The 16,159-nt window shown below is 33.1% G+C and overlaps 1 protein-coding gene across 5 annotated transcripts in view; it reads right to left on the bottom strand.

Moving 5' to 3' along the window:
• SENP7 (SUMO specific peptidase 7) overlaps positions 1-16,159 on the bottom strand; it is a 149,229-nt gene that overhangs the window by 32,331 nt on the left and 100,739 nt on the right. For all 5 annotated transcript variants that reach the window (XM_055316092.1, XM_055316093.1, XM_055316094.1 and 2 more), the window contains 5 exons: positions 12,642-12,757; positions 8,591-8,775; positions 7,172-7,511; positions 5,310-5,467; positions 2,370-2,516 (listed from right to left, as the gene is read on the bottom strand). In XM_055316092.1, the coding sequence (XP_055172067.1) occupies positions 2,370-2,516; positions 5,310-5,467; positions 7,172-7,511; positions 8,591-8,775; positions 12,642-12,757 (946 nt within the window). The remainder of the gene's footprint in view (positions 1-2,369; positions 2,517-5,309; positions 5,468-7,171; positions 7,512-8,590; positions 8,776-12,641; positions 12,758-16,159) is intronic.

Here is a 16,159-nt window from a genome sequence, read left to right as displayed (position 1 = left end):
GCAGAAATTTAATCTCCATTTGGGAAAGTAAGACAGATGTTTTTTGTGAGAGTTAAGATAAACCCAATTCTCTGAAATTATATCATATCTATTTATAATTTCTTATAATAGCCAGTACGGTTCTCTGAACACAATGTGTTTAATAAACCTTTGTCCTACTATCAAGAAAGTTGAGAAATAAATAACAAAATGTTCACATCTATTGCAGCCTTCTCCACGTTAAAAAAAAATAGCAGTCATTGTCCAACTATAAGAAAATAGGCTCTAATATATGTAAACAGTTTTCCGCTATAGATACTTTTCTAGTTCTGCTAAAATACAACTATCATGAGAGTGAGAACAAGATCTACAGTTAATCTACAACAACACATTAGTAGAGACACATTAAACATCTGGAAAATGACTGAATTTAATTCTCGTATTTACTCCCCCACAAAAAAAGGTCTTTAATTTCTAAGTTTCAAAGCATTATGAATTGTGTCTGAAAAAAGGATAGTCTTTTGAATCCTTGAAAGTTTTAAGACTTTTAACTTTCTCTTTCCCCTTTTCATGTTATTCATTATTTTTAAGTTATAAAATTGCTTATGCTCTCTCCTTAATAACATACTGTTTTAATATTATAGAATTCCTCTCAGCCTTTCTTCATATACATATGTATTTTTTAACCTGCATATATTTGCTTTTGATTTACTAAATCACTTTCCTTTAATTAGACATTTAAATTTTTATTTCAATCATAAGAAGTGTTCCAACAAACATGAAACAAAACTTGAAAACCTACCTTATGACATTTATTGAATATATATATGTACTCCCCAGAACAATCAAAATGTCCAAACAGGAAATAAGGACAACCCAAATATCCCAAAATAGATTCATGAACTAACTTAATAATGGTAAGTTACAAAACAGCATTTATGTCATATACTTTTGATTTAAACCTATAAATATATCTAATATGAAGAATATGGGATGATATACACTGAAGAGTTAACGTCAAATGTCTCCGGATAAGCAAGATTATAGATATTATTTGTAAAATAAAATAAAATAATAAAATAAAATAAATAAAATAAAATAGTTTCTTTACTCAATTGTAGTTTTTTGTTTGGTCTTACTTTTGGCCCATAACAAGTCCACCTAACTCTAATAAACAATTAATATATTAACTTATAAAAACCCATTGCTAAATATTTATGTTGGATTTTCCTTGCCCAATTACTCAATTATTATCATATATTTATATTATCCAATTTTTTACCACTACAAAGAACTCAACAGGAAAAAAAAATGACTAAATTGAATTTAAAATAAAAAAGTAAAATAGAAGGGGTGGGGAAGTAAAGATTATTAAAAAAATGAATGAAATTCCTTAAAGAAAAAAAAATTGTAAAATCACTCCAGGCAAGCCAAAATCATTAATATCTAAAAACTACTGATCAGAGAATATTAAACAAAATTGTTCTTGTGCTTTCAATAAGAACAATTTTAACTATATCACAAGTTATCATTATTTGTAGATTCCAGATTTTGCTGGATTTACACTTGAAATTAGGTCATCCTCCTGCATGGTCACCAAATAAACAGCTACTTTATGTCTTAAATCATATGCTATCTTCTTTTAAGTGCTTATTTAGGATTGAACTATTTATGTAAGGTGTAAAAGCAAATAAAAGCATTGCTCTTCACCACAAGATACTTAAAGACTAATGGAGAGGTTTCAGCAAAAATATAAACAATTATAAACACACAAAATAAATCTTAAAAGAGATTACAAAGTGCTTTGAGTATACAGTAAAGGGAGAGGTTACTTCTAGCTAGAAAGGAGAAATGAAAAAAGGCCTCTTGGAAGAGGATGTCTTTCAGAAAGCCTTAAAAGATGGTTAGAATTTTAACAGGCAGAAATAGTGAGAAAATAAAAGAACTGAGTAAAATCCTGTCTAAGAACTACTCCTGGAGCTCTTTAAAGAAATGTAGGAATTTGAAGAACTCAGTTTACAATTTAAACCAGCATAATAAGATTTCTTCTTCTTGATCTCAACCATACCTTGAATAAAAATCGACTCTAACACCAAGTAAGTTTAAGAGCCCACTGAATATCAGTACTACATATGATCTTTTCTCATATATGATCTTCATTAGAATAGTTGGGTCAAAGTTATAATTTTAGGATATTCCCTTATGATTTTAGGATTTCCCAATTAAAGACATGTCTCAAAGTAGGGATAATGACATATTCAAAGTGTCTCATATAAAATTAATCTCAATTCCATTTTCATTTGTATTTCAAAAAAAGGACGATCTGTAAATGCCTTGTCCATAATCCAAAACTAAAAAAATAAAAACAAAAACAAATTAAATATACTTACTGTAACACAACCTTTAGAAGCTCCTTTTATTTTACCAATATAAACAGAAGTAAATATAAAATCCAGGTGTAGATCCATCTCATTACTAGGTGTAATACATGAAATGTTTTCCATGACAGGCTTATATGGACATAATTCAGATGAAGCCTAACAAGGAACAAATTATAAAATGCATATAACCCTAAGTATTACACAAATGCTGACAATGATTTTCAAAATCAAATACTTCTTTAAATTGCTATTAATGAAATTTGTAAAGAACTTTATACTGTTCTTACTGTGAAGAAATAGTTATCTAGATTTTTTTTCTTAAAAAGCATATGATTTACCTTGAGAAAATTACTCTTAATAATTGAATCTTAAATTCTATAGGCCTAAGCTCCAGAAATACATCTTACTCTGCATCAAAGTCATGATTTCAAATTTAATATTCCCTAATAGGCTTTATTCATTTTTAGCTCAGCGGAAATAAATTAAGATTTATGTAGTTGTTAGTTTAAAAAGAGTTTCTAAATGTATTCTCTCTCTTAATCACCACAATCATCCTGTGAGGTAGTTTGGATTTTTCTTCATTTCATAAGTAAAACTAATAGATGTTTGGATTGGTTAAGCGACTTGCCCAAAGTCATAAAGTTAGTGTGAAGCAAAAGCTAAGTCAAAACCAGATTTGTATCTCTAGATCAAGGGTTATTTCTACCACATAAAATTGTTTCATAAACCAAGATGATGTTCTTAGGTCATGTACTTGAAGGCATGTATGTGCCTAAGAACCATCTGTTATATCAAATCTTTATGTTTTACTCTATGTCCTATGTCTGAAAATAGCCAACCAGTTATCTAAAACCTCAAAAATCATATCACTTCCACTCAAATAACTACAGAACTCTGCTTTTATATTACAATATACTACTAGGAAGTATTAGCACCAGCTGTTTCCTACAATCTCTTCTGAATTTTAAACTGCCAAATGACATTTTCGACTCCACATTTGCCCACTCTTTGTACATTAGTCTTCTTTAACCCTAACATCACTAATGACAAAATAAATTACCACTAGGGCAACTATGCACATGTACTCACTCTCCTTCTACTTCTATAAAATGTTATTAATCCTCATCTGAAATATACGTAGGACTCATTATTCTTAACCCAGCTCACAATGCCATTTATCTGCTTAATAAAAATCTTTATCATTCTCATCTTTTTTTTTCATTCTCATCTTTTATTGCTTACTCTAGTATTCTTCTTATCCCTTAAAGAATAAGTACCAAATCAACTACAGGTGACTCTAATCAGATAACCGTGTGTGTTTTAAGTGATAAAATGAAAAGACAGGATAAAAAAAATTTCTTACTGGGGCCTCCCAGTTTGTAAAGATTAACTGCCTCCTAAAAATGGCCAACCCACGCTTCTCACCACTTCATTTAAAACTGCAAACAAGGAAAGGTATGGAGATTTTAAGGTATGCTGACCTATAGATCTTAGTAGGTCTTCACATTATTTTCTGCTTAGTTGTAATCATATTCCATCAGTTCTACAAAAAATGTTATTTTCTTATAATATGATCATTTCATAATGCCTTATCAAATTATATGCTGCCAAGGAAACTATAATTCACTAAAAAGTTTGAACTCATTATCAATAATGACATGGTTTTCATAACAAATACAACTAAACCGTCAGGTACACTACTGGCCAAAAAATGGTTACATTTTAACAAAACTTCCAAACAAAGATGCTAAGGTGATCTCTATATAGAGCACCAAATGCAAAGGAACACCAGTGAAACAATAATCAGACCACCAGGGCAGCCCGGGTGGCTAAGCAGCTTAGCACTGCCTTCAGCCCAGGGCATGATCCTGGAGACCCAGGATCGAATCCCACATCGGGCTCCCTGCATGGAGCCTGTTTCTCCCTCTGCCTGTGTGTCTGCCTCTCTCTCTCTCTCTCTCATGAATAAACAAATAAAATCTTTAAAAATAATAATCAGACCTCCAAACATTTTTATAGAACTGACCTAATTCTTCATCACATCTTAAAGAATAACAGCCTCTGACCATATGAAAAAACAAACCAACAGAAGTTTTACCACAGTTCTACACTGGTGATAGCTGATAATCATTTCTTTAAAATAGAGTAATAAGAGGCTGATGATAAGAACACTGACAAAGAATGATTTGTACCTCACTTTAGAGCTATAATTTTTTAAGTACTGTGTCAAAACACAACTGGCTGACATTAAAACGAGATATTTCCATTTATTATTTTCTGTAAGAAGGAAAAGACAATGGACTTACCAAACTGATTGGTTTATGACACTATTCTAAATGCTTTCATATGTTACTTCATTTAATATTCAATATAGTCTTGCGAGGTAGGTATTATCATCCTCATTTAACTTATGAGGAAACTCAGGCTTAAAGAAGTTACATGACAGGGCCAGGATTTGTATATGTGCTGCCGAAGCGAGCACCAGGGCCAGGATTTGAACACAGATCTGTAATCTCCAGACACCATGTTCTTTCCTCTCCATCTTCTGCCTTAATTGCATGTGAGGAAAAGGAATAATTCTAAGTAGCCACACTACTGGAAGGCCAGACAGATAAATACTGGAAACTGCTTAATTTTAAGAAATGCTCTGATAAAGTAGTTAAATGTTTAATGAGAATCAGTTTTTAAAAAAAAGAAAAAGTATTCAGTTTTATTTATTTATTTTTAGTATTCAGTTTTAGATTAAAAAAATATAAATGACCAAAATAAGAAATTCTTCCACTTCAAAATAAAGACCATTACATATTTCCTTCAAACGAATGTAAAAGTTATATCAAAAGTTAAACTAAGAAATTTCATAATTTTATTACATTATTTTGCTTCATGAAAGAAACAGTTATTAGTCAACTCTATTTCACTGTTAACCTATGAGAAATCAGAAATAAATACCTGTACAGATTCACGTGTAATCAATGGCAGTTCTGACAACGCTGATTCAGAAGTACTCTCATTTTCATTAGTGATGACATGGTCTTGCTTAGGTTGTAATTTAAGAATTTCTGAACTTTTATGTTCAACAGGTCCTTCTTCATCACTAGAAACAACAACTAAAAAGGAAAAATTATTTCTTAAATGTGTTACAATAATCACACAATGAAAACTTACTAATTCATGCACCATACCTTGAATAATCTCATTAAAATTTAATCTAACTGTCCAATTTAGAAACTGGATTATCATTCATTATCTAATTTATACTAGCTATATACAATATTTCCATATCAGTGCTATTCTTAGGCAATTATCTGAAACCTTACCTTCTGGAGGATGAAGACATTTAAAAATGAATAAAGCCATGAGGAGTATATAGGAACAAGTTCTGACTACAACAGTAAAAATGTATTGAATGTAAAAAAATATTAAGTTTAAGATTAAAATTTAAAAAGATAAATTGTACTTTAATGCCTATTACATTAGCTGTCTCTAAAAGAAGCAATGGATGCCTGAGATGTGGGAGACTATTCACTATATATTCTTTAAAACTTTTGTTTGGGGATCCCTGGGTGGCGCAGCGGTTTGGCGCCTGCCTTTGGCCCAGGGCGCGATCCTGGAGACCCGGGATCGAATCCCACGTCGGGCTCCCAGTGCATGGAGCCTGCTTCTCCCTCTGCCTGTGTCTCTGACTCTCTCTCTATCTCTCTCTCTGTGTGTGTGACTATCAAAAATAAGTAAAAAATAAAATAAAAATTTAAAACTTTTGTTTGAACCATGTGAGTGTATCAAATACTTGAAATTAATTAAATCAAAATTAATGACAATAACCATGTAGCACTTAAACTCTGTACTTAGACTTCATCAACCAAAATGTCAACAATAATGGTCCTTTTAGAATCCTTTTAAAAGCTACTGAGATGCAGTCATTAGAAACGACAAATACCCACCATTTGCTTCCACGTGGATGGAACTGGAGGGTATTATGCTGAGTGAAGTAAGTCAATCGGAGAAGGACAAACAGTGTATGTTCTCATTCATTTGGGGAATATGAGTAATAGTGAAAGGGAAAATAAGGGAAGGGAGAAGAAATGTGTGGGAAATATAAGAAAGGGAGACAGAACATAAAGACTTCTAACTCTGGGAAATGAACTAGGGGTGGTGGAAGGGGAGGAGGGCGGGGGATGGGGGTGAATGGGTGACGGGCACTGAGGGGGACACTTGACGGGATGAGCACTGGGTGTTGTTCTGTATGTCGGTAAATTGAACACCAATAAAAATTAATTTATTAAAAATAAATAAATAAATAAATAAATAATAAAAACTACTGAGATGAACACCTGGCTCACTCAGTTCAGCACCCAACTGTTAGTTTCAGTTCAGGTCATGATCTCATGGCTTGTGATATTGAGCCCCACAGAGAGCTCCATGCTCAGCGGGGAATGTGCTTGAAGATTCACTCCCTCTGCACCTCCCCCAAATGTGTGCACACATGTATGCAAGCAAGCTCTCATCTCTCTCTCTAAAATAAATAAATCTTTGAATTTAAATATTTTTTTAAAAACTACTGAGATGAATCACAGTTCACAATTCCTTAAAAAAAAAACTTTTAAAACTTCTTAAAAAGAATATTAAGTCCACTGTTTACCTAAGTTAATATTACAAAATTCACAAAGTCCTAAACCCCAAGTTTTCTTTTTCTAAAGTTAATATATTCCACAGTAATGTCATAAACAGCTATTGCCCCAGAAAAATTTGAGGGAAGAAATAGAACAAGTAAAGCAGAGAAAATAAAAAAACATTATAATCCTGTTACTTACTTGGTTCTACTGATATCAAAGACTGGTTCCCCTCACTGTGTTCACTTAAAACAGGCTTTTCTATTGCATTCAACTCATTCTTATCCTTCTCAAGCAGGGTAGACTCCCCCACAGTATCAGTGGACATAGAGTTCTCAAAATTTTCAGTGGTTGAACAGTCAACAAAGGAACTTTTTGGAGCAGCACTCAAAGCCAACTCCTGACTATTAAGTGAAGATAGTTTAGCAATATTGCTTTCTACAGGTTCAGGTGTAATTTCTTCAAGCACTTTTGAGTCTTGATAGTTTTCACTTGACTTTTTAAATTCAGCAGATACTGTTGAGTCATTTTCTTGTTTTTTCTGAATATAAATACATACAGAAAATTAGCATGTCAAATTTGGCTAAAGAATTTTTTAAAGTTTAAATTCCTAAAGAAGAATATAAAAGTAAAAATATTATAGCATTTCTATAACTACAGGGATAGGAAACTGCGCAATTATACTGTATCACTCTGTTAGGATCTTCCAAGTAAAGAGACAGAATCTGGTCATCCTACCAGACACTTAAACATTTTTTTTAAAAGGCTGAGATGTGGAAATTCCCATATTTACAGGTATAACTTGTAGAACTTAAGTCAACTTTAGAATAAGAAGAATTTTTTTTACAGTTTTATTTTGTAAAAGTAATGAGGCCAAATGACATCATGTGACTTTATAAACAAAAGCAAAAAATTAAAAATTTAAGAGGATAACAATTTTAAAAATTATCAAATCAATCACTGCCTTCACATCTCTCTTACTGTTTAAACCTAAACCATGTTTATAACTCAAAGATACTGAAAAGTCCTAAAAGACCTTGTAAATTGAAGGAGTAAAAAGGTTATCTTCTTGTACATTTACTAACTGTATACTAAGTTTTGAAAATAGGTAGTGTGTGTATGAAGTAGAGTAATTCTTCACTTTCAACAAATTCCCTAAACTCTAGGTAGAGTCTTAAAGAAGTTGGTAAGTAAACTACTGATAAAAGAAATCTGATAATAATATTACACAATATATGAAAAAGCAAAAAAAAAAAAAAGAAAGAAAAAGCAATTGGCTGGACACTATAACTACAGTATCAATAATATCTGGTTAAAAAAAAAAAGGAAAACAAAATAGAACAAGCCTGATGGATATATACCAAACTAAAGAGTGCTATCAGAGAAGAAGCATTTTTAACTTTTTTTATTTGTTCATAATTTTTGAAATTTGTTCCAATAGCTATTCTATTGAAAAACATCTATTTTTTAAAAATCAAACAGAATAAAAAAATAGGCAAAGAAAAGAAAGAAATTTAATGATTAAAAGCAGAAAGCTATAAGAACATTATTTGGCCACAGTCAACTCATTTTTATCATACCATAAATTATTTCATATGATATCTAAATACTTCTACTTACTATCTGTTCTGCTGATTCAAACAAGGAAGAAGTAGAATTATGAGAATCAGGCAAATTACTTCTAAGCCTTTTCTTTCTCTTCCTGGAGGTCAGAGCGGGTTCCATTTTTGAATCAGAAAATGTATCATCTTTATTTCTGCTCCCCTCTTCAAGATGATCACAACCTCTACTTCCACTATTGAGGTCTTAAAAAACAAGAAAAACATAAATATGGCCAAAAAGTACAAAAAGAATTCCTTTTAGAAGAGCTCAAATTGGGACACCTGGGTGGCTCAGCGGTAGAGCATCTGCCTTTGGCTCAGGATATGATCCTGAAGTTCTGGGATGAAGTCCCACATCCGGCTCCCTGCATGGAGCCTGCTTCTCCCTCTGCCTGTATCTGCCTCTTTCTGTGTCTCTCATGAACAAATAAATAAAATCCTTAAAAAATTAAAAAAAAAAGAGCTCAAATAAACATCAAAATTGTTGTACAACTTCCAAAACTAATCTAAAGAGATGTTCACTGCTAAATTCTCATACTGACATGGATGAATATAAAGAAATACCCTATTTGAAGTTGCATACACAAAGTAAATATCCATTGTACAATAAATATGAGGTGAGGAAAATATATTAAAGTGTATATTCTTTAGCAACCAAAGCAAAACAATCAAACTATGTTTATTCCTTTTCCTGTAATTACATTTGACTGTAATACAAAAAAGGGGGGGAGTATTAATAAAATTTGGAAAATTCTCATTTTAAACATTTTGATAATTTATTGTGATTTTAGAAATTAGTTGTATTTTTAAAATTTAAGTGTTATATACATGTGTTTTTAAGTGAAGAGACAATAAATATGAGCATTAATTACTGTTCTTTAAAAAGAAGCCAAAATATTTTTCCTCAGCAGACCATATATAATATGTGGTCATTCACACAGCTATCTTCTTTTTAAAAATCAAGAGCTCATTTTAACTCTCCAATAAATCTACCACCCTACAGATAAAGAAATGTTCTTTATGTAAATGTTCCCTTTTGTAAATCAACTAAGCATTATTTGGAACCTATGTCAATTATTACTAAAAATGCTTAGTATTTCAGGTATCAAATATTTGTACTATACAAAAATACCTTCCCAAAAGGTTCTACCTAAGTAACTGAAAGGTATCCCGAGGGATCCCTGGGTGGCGCAGCGGTTTGGCGCCTGCCTTTGGCCCAGGGCGCGATCCTGGAGACCTGGGATCGAATCCCACGTCGGGCTCCTGGTGCATGGAGCCTGCTTCTCCCTCTGCCTGTGTCTCTGCCTCTCTCTCTCTCTCTGTGACTATCATAAATTAAAAAAAAAAAAAGAAAGAAAAGAAAGGTATCCCGAATTACATTGCTTTGGGAATCTATATAAGTACCAACTCAAAGTTTATATAAACAAAGTTCCAAAGCAGCTTTCTTCAATTCACTACTTATAATTCATGTAACACTTACTGGCCTGACCTATCCATTCATTGAAAGATCTTCAATACCCACCTTCTCCTCGAACTATTCTTTGCTTTTATTCTCACTTCATAGACACCTAATAACTAACATTTATAGTGTCTCTTTGTCATTTCTTAAAAGCAGGCATTGGGACAGGATTGAGGACAAAACTCCAAGATGGTCAACAGTCTTTCAATTTCCAAAGAAAACACTTCTTATTCCCTCCCCAAGGAAAATAAAATCTCCCCTGAAATCAACATAGTATTTTGAAAAGCACAATAGCTTTTTTTTTTTTTGGTAATTTCATAAACTGGGAAGGTAGTCAAATACAATTTATACATATAAATGCTCTACCAAATTACCATTTCTGAACAAAAACATTATAGCAAATAGACTGAGGAAAGGAAAGGGGCTTGAAAAAAAAATCCGGGCAGCCCCGGTGGTGCAGCGGTTTGGCGCCACCTGCAGCCTGGGGTGTGATCCTGGAGACCCCGGACCGAGTCCCACATCGGGCTCCCTGCATGGAGCCTGCTTCTCCCTCTGCCTGTCTCTGCCCCTCTCTCTCTCTCTGTGTATGAATAAATAAATAAAATCTTTTTAAAAAATCCTATTATACAGGAGTTTTCCCTCAAACACTTTATTTACGATTCACACATCAGTCAAGGCTATCTCATGGAAAACCAGAATAAATTTATTACAGCTTGCCATTATAAAAATAGTACCCTACCTACATAATATATACAACTTAACTCACAAATATTACCAGCATATAAAATTACAGAAGTGACAAATTCTTGTAAACCAAAAAATGCTAAATATGTCCAATATATTGGGGTGGCTGGGTGGCTCTGTCAGTACAGTTCTGATCTCAGAGTTTGAGCCCAAAGTTAGGTTTAGAGATTACTTAAAAATAAAATCTTTCCTATTTATATATGTGTGTGTGTGTGTGTGTGTGTGTGTGTGTGTATATATATATATATACACACACACTATTTCATAAAAGTAAATTTCACAAAACAATGTACTATAAAAGAATGGTATACTTGGGAGTTTAATTCAGAATTCCCATTAATATATGGGCTTATGTTAAAAAACTGGTATGGAGTAGACGACTGGGTGGCTCAATCAGTTAAGAATCTGACTTGATTTCAGCTCATGTTGTGATCTCAGGGTCATGAGACTGAACGCCACATCCAGCTCCACACTGCGTGTGCAGCATGCTTAAGATTCTCTCTCCCTCTCCCCCAACCCATTCCCTTACTCTCTCAAAAAAAATGTTTTTAATAAAAAATAAATTAAAAAAAAAGACTCTCTCTCCCTCTCCCTCCACTCTTCTCCCCCTTTCTCTCTCTAAAAAGCAAAACAAAAAACTGGTATTGGATACAATTATCCATAGGATGGAAACATGGTGAGTTTCAATTAAGTTTCAGTAGCTACTTTTCTTAAAAACACTTTATCTCTGAAGAGGACCCTCAGGGGTACTAAGAAACTATAAAGTGTTTCTTTAATCATGCATTTTTTTCCCTAAGTCTAAAAGTCCACTGTGACTTTAAAGTAATACTGAATGGCACAAATAAGAAGCTTTTTATTCAACTATTCCTACTCTATACAGGAAATCAGTAGAATGTGAGGGTTTAACAGTGTCTAGATAGTATGAAGTGATATCACTTGAACAAATACTTTTTATTTGGTAATTAATGAAAATTATTTCTGGGAAAAGTACAATCCATAAGAAAATAAATGTCTTTCATTATATGTACCTAGTGCTTAGTGACTAACTGAAAGATATGTCTACAGTTACACTGCTTTCTCTAGCTTGTTCTCACAAGAGTTGAAGCTGGTTATTAGTCTAGTTACTTTTTAGTTTTCTTGTAAATAGCTATGTTTCAAATGACGTACAAAGAATTTTTGCATAGTGTCATTAAAGAACCACCTTTTCTAGTGAATGATTTATGAAATCAATCAGAAAACAAAGTGTCTCAAATAGTTTCAAGCAATCAGAGCGATCCCTAAAAATGTTAGTTCCACATCTGACTAATGTAGTGAATTGTTTTGGTGCAAATTTTTGTAAAGCACTTCAAAACCTTAAAAGAAGGACAAAAAGGAGAAAAGAAGTTAATTCATTAACCCTACATGCAAAGAGGCCTAAAAAGAATTTTCAGAAGTCTGGGATGTATTTACCTTTAAATTTGCTAATAGTGCCTTGTACTGGCATCCTCCTAGAGTTGAGAGAAATTCTAATGAATAAAGAATGTACATCATAGGAGGATAGACAGTGGGAAGCTAAGAATAATAATCAAGTTAGCAGACATATCCATGGAAACAACACTTACAAGTGGCTAAACTATATAGCTGTATCCCCAAACCCAACAACAAAAAAAGAAATAATATTCAAATTTAACTTAGACTTAATAAATGAAGAAATGTATTCTACAGTACACAACAAAAAATTTAGCAATTTTGTGTTGCTAAATAACTTCCCTTTACTTTCAGAGATCTTTTAAATATAAGATTAAATAAAGTTAACTATAACTTAAACATCTGTAGAAATGCAAAAGACAAAAATTCAAATGACAACAATTTTCTAATGTTCACAAACCTTTAGGTTGAGCATCAGACATTAAAAGATAAATGCCATCGTCATCTCTTTCCTTTTCTTTAGTGTGTGAAGCCTTCTTCGCATAATTATCTACTGTCTTACTTGGTTGGGAACCCCTGCAAAAGAAAATAATATTACATTCAATACTTCTATATCCAAATGAATTAAGGAGGCAGTTGATATATATTCAAGATAAAAATCCAGTTTTACAGGTTACAAATACAGTCCCATATAGCAGTGTATATGATCTTAACAGAAAAAAGAATAACTAAGATTTGAGACAAAAGTTCTTATCCCTTTTCTACTATTAAACTCTTCCTAATTCTTTGGGAGAAAAAAGATATGGATACCACAGGATTGGGCACATGCAAAAACAGCAAAAGAATAATACAGATATTAAATACTCCAAAGAGGTTTAAAAAGTAAAAACTCCATGAACAGAAGTATAGGACAAGCACATCTATATGTAATCAAAAAAAAAAAAATCCAAAGGTAATTGTTACTATGTTTCAAGCATGGTTCACATACCAAAAACTAAGTACAAAATAAAGTTTGGAGTATGGTAACCAATTTTACCTACAGAAGGAATAACTTAAATTACAAGGTACTCATTAAATATATAAAAATATAAGGTGTGGAAAACAAGTTTTGAAATGATGAGCACATTACTATTAATGAAAACTTAATACAATATTAGCAGAGGACTTCAGTACTTTGAGCAATGGATAAATCATACAGACAAAAAAATCTACAAGAAAATGTTGGACTAAAGCCATACTTTAGACTAACTAGACCTAACATTCATTTATAGAACATGTCATTCAATACCATCAGAATATGCAATTCTTTTCAAGTGCATACAGAACGTCCATAATTGTATGACAATCATAAGTCATAGGACAGACCACATAAATAAGCCTTAGCAAATTTAATAAAAATTAAAATCATACCAACTATCTTTGACCACAATAATATTAAACTAAAAACCAGTAATAGGAAAAAGTTAGAATATTCACAAATATATGGATGAAACAATATGCTCCTGAACAAGCTGTCAAAGAAAAAAATCAAGGAGGAGCTCAAAAAAATACCTCAAAGCAAATAAAAATCTAAGTACAACATATCAAATCTTACTGAATGCTACAAAAAGAATTCTAAGAAAGAAGTTTGTAGTGATAAATGCCTACACTAAGAAAGAAGAACTCCAATAAACAACTTCACTTTATATCTCATAGAACTACAAAAAGAACTAAGCCCAAAGTTAGAAGAAGGAAATAACAAAAATCAGCAGAAATAACAAAAACAAGAAAAGCAATAGAAAAGATCAACATGGGGCACTTGAGTGGCTCAGCTGGTTAAGCATGTAAGTCTCCGTTTCAGCTCAGGTCATGATTTCATGGATCGTGAGCTCAAGCCCCACATCGAGCCCCACATTGGGCTCTGTGCTCAATGGGGATTCTGCTTGAGATTCTCTGCCTCCCCTATTTCTAATAAATAAATCTTTAAAAATATGTTTTTTTAAAAAAGATCAACACAAGACCTAGTTTTTTGAAAAGATAAAACTTCCTGATTTCAAACTATATTACAAAACTATAGTAACTAAAATAGTATGATATGGTATAAAAAGAGACTGATAGGTCAAAGGAACACTTAGAATCGAGAGCCAGGAATAAATCCATACATATATGGTCAATTAATTTATGGCAATAGGGAAAGGAGAAACAAATAAGGCTACATCAAACTGAGTAAGGTACAACCAAGAGTAGGTAGGGAGAGACAGGCAGGGGGCTACATAACCAGGCTTACAGAAATCCCAGATTTGGAGAAATGTTATAAATGAGATATTAACCAAGGAGAAGGGAACATCTCCATCCTTCTAAATATAAACAGGACATTCTCATATTTTCCAATCCACAATACTGGTTCTAAATATATACAGGATATTGTCATGATACTTAGAAATCCACTATACTATTGACAAAATATTTACCAAGTTCCCTGGTCAGTTTTCTATAAAAGACTAACCATCAAAGCCCTGTGTTGCAACCCATTTGGGACCCTTCTGATTTTAGAGAGCTTTTTTTCCCCTTTCTGTTCTCACTTTCACTTAATAAACCTTCACTTCAGTCTTTTGTTGTGTCCACAAGATACATTTCTAGCTCCATGAGACAAGAACTCTGGAATCCTGAAACAAAAGTAAAAGGCTTCTGCACAGCAATTAAAACCATCACTCAAATGAAAAGGCAATACATATAATGGGAGAAAATATTTACAAACCATATTATCTAATAAGGGATTAATATCCAAAATATATAAAGACCTCATACAACTCAATAGAAAAGTTTCTATTAAAAAAACGGGCAGAGTGGGGTGCCTAGATAGTTCAGTTGGTTAAGCATTCAATTATTGAATGCCTGATCTCGGGGTGCTGAGTTCAATCCCCATTTTGAGCTCTACAGTGAGCATGGAGCTTAAAAAAAAAGATTGGGCAGAGGAACTAAATAGACATTTTTCCAAAGAAGACATACACATGGCCAACTCGTACATGAAAAGGAGTCCAACATCATTAGTCGTTACAGAAATGTAAATTAAAACCACAATGAGATATCACCTCATACCCATCAGAGTGATTATTACCAAAGGTAAAAACCCTGATACATGTTGCAAGAATATAGAGAAAAGGGAATCCTGAGCACTGTTGGTAGCAATGTAAATTGGTGCAGCCACTATGGAAAACAGTATGGAGGTTCCTCAAAAAATTAAATAGAACTGCCATATGATCCAGCTATTCCACTTCTGGGTATTTATGCTCATTAAATATCATGATCTCAAAAAGATATCAATACTATTACAATACCCAAGACATGGAAACAACCTAAGTGTCCACTGACAGATGAGTAGATGAAGAAAACAGGACACAAAGAGTTATTGAGCTACAAAATAAGAGGGAAATCCTGCCATCTGCAAGAACATGGATGGAACCTGAGGGCATTATGCTAAGTGAAATAAGTCAGAGAAAGACAAATACTGTATGACCTCACCTACATGTGAAATCTTTAAAAACAAAACAAAACCATGTAGTGGCCAAAAGCCTGCAGAGCAACATGCCCAAGCTTTATTACTATTGCCAACACATACCTCATCCATAACTCTCCATCAGAAAAACAGGCAGTACAGTGGTAGGAAACACAAAGAGAATGTGAAAAACTACTATCAGAAATGGATAGAAGAGCAGGCTCAGAGCCTGATCAACAAACTAACTGCTACATTTCATGATACCTCTTAGGCAATTCTCTGCTCCTCCTCCAGCAGGAGCAATGATCCCACTCCTCCCCAGTCTCCTGGGTCTTACTTGCCCTGGTATGATGCCAACTTTCCATAAAGGGGACCCACGATGCCAATAATGGGCCTTCCTCCTTGTGGAATGATGCAGGGGGACCTACACCAGGAATGAGGCCGCCTCTGGGAAGCCACATACCAATGATGCATGGGCCTCCAATGATGAGACCTCCTACCCA

Source organism: Nyctereutes procyonoides, unplaced genomic scaffold (genome assembly GCF_905146905.1).
Source record: "Nyctereutes procyonoides isolate TBG_1078 unplaced genomic scaffold, NYPRO_anot_genome, whole genome shotgun sequence".
Classification (NCBI taxonomy): Eukaryota; Metazoa; Chordata; class Mammalia; order Carnivora; family Canidae; genus Nyctereutes; species Nyctereutes procyonoides.
The sequence above is the reverse complement of the archived record's forward strand: the minus strand, read 5'-3'. Positions and strand labels throughout refer to the sequence as shown.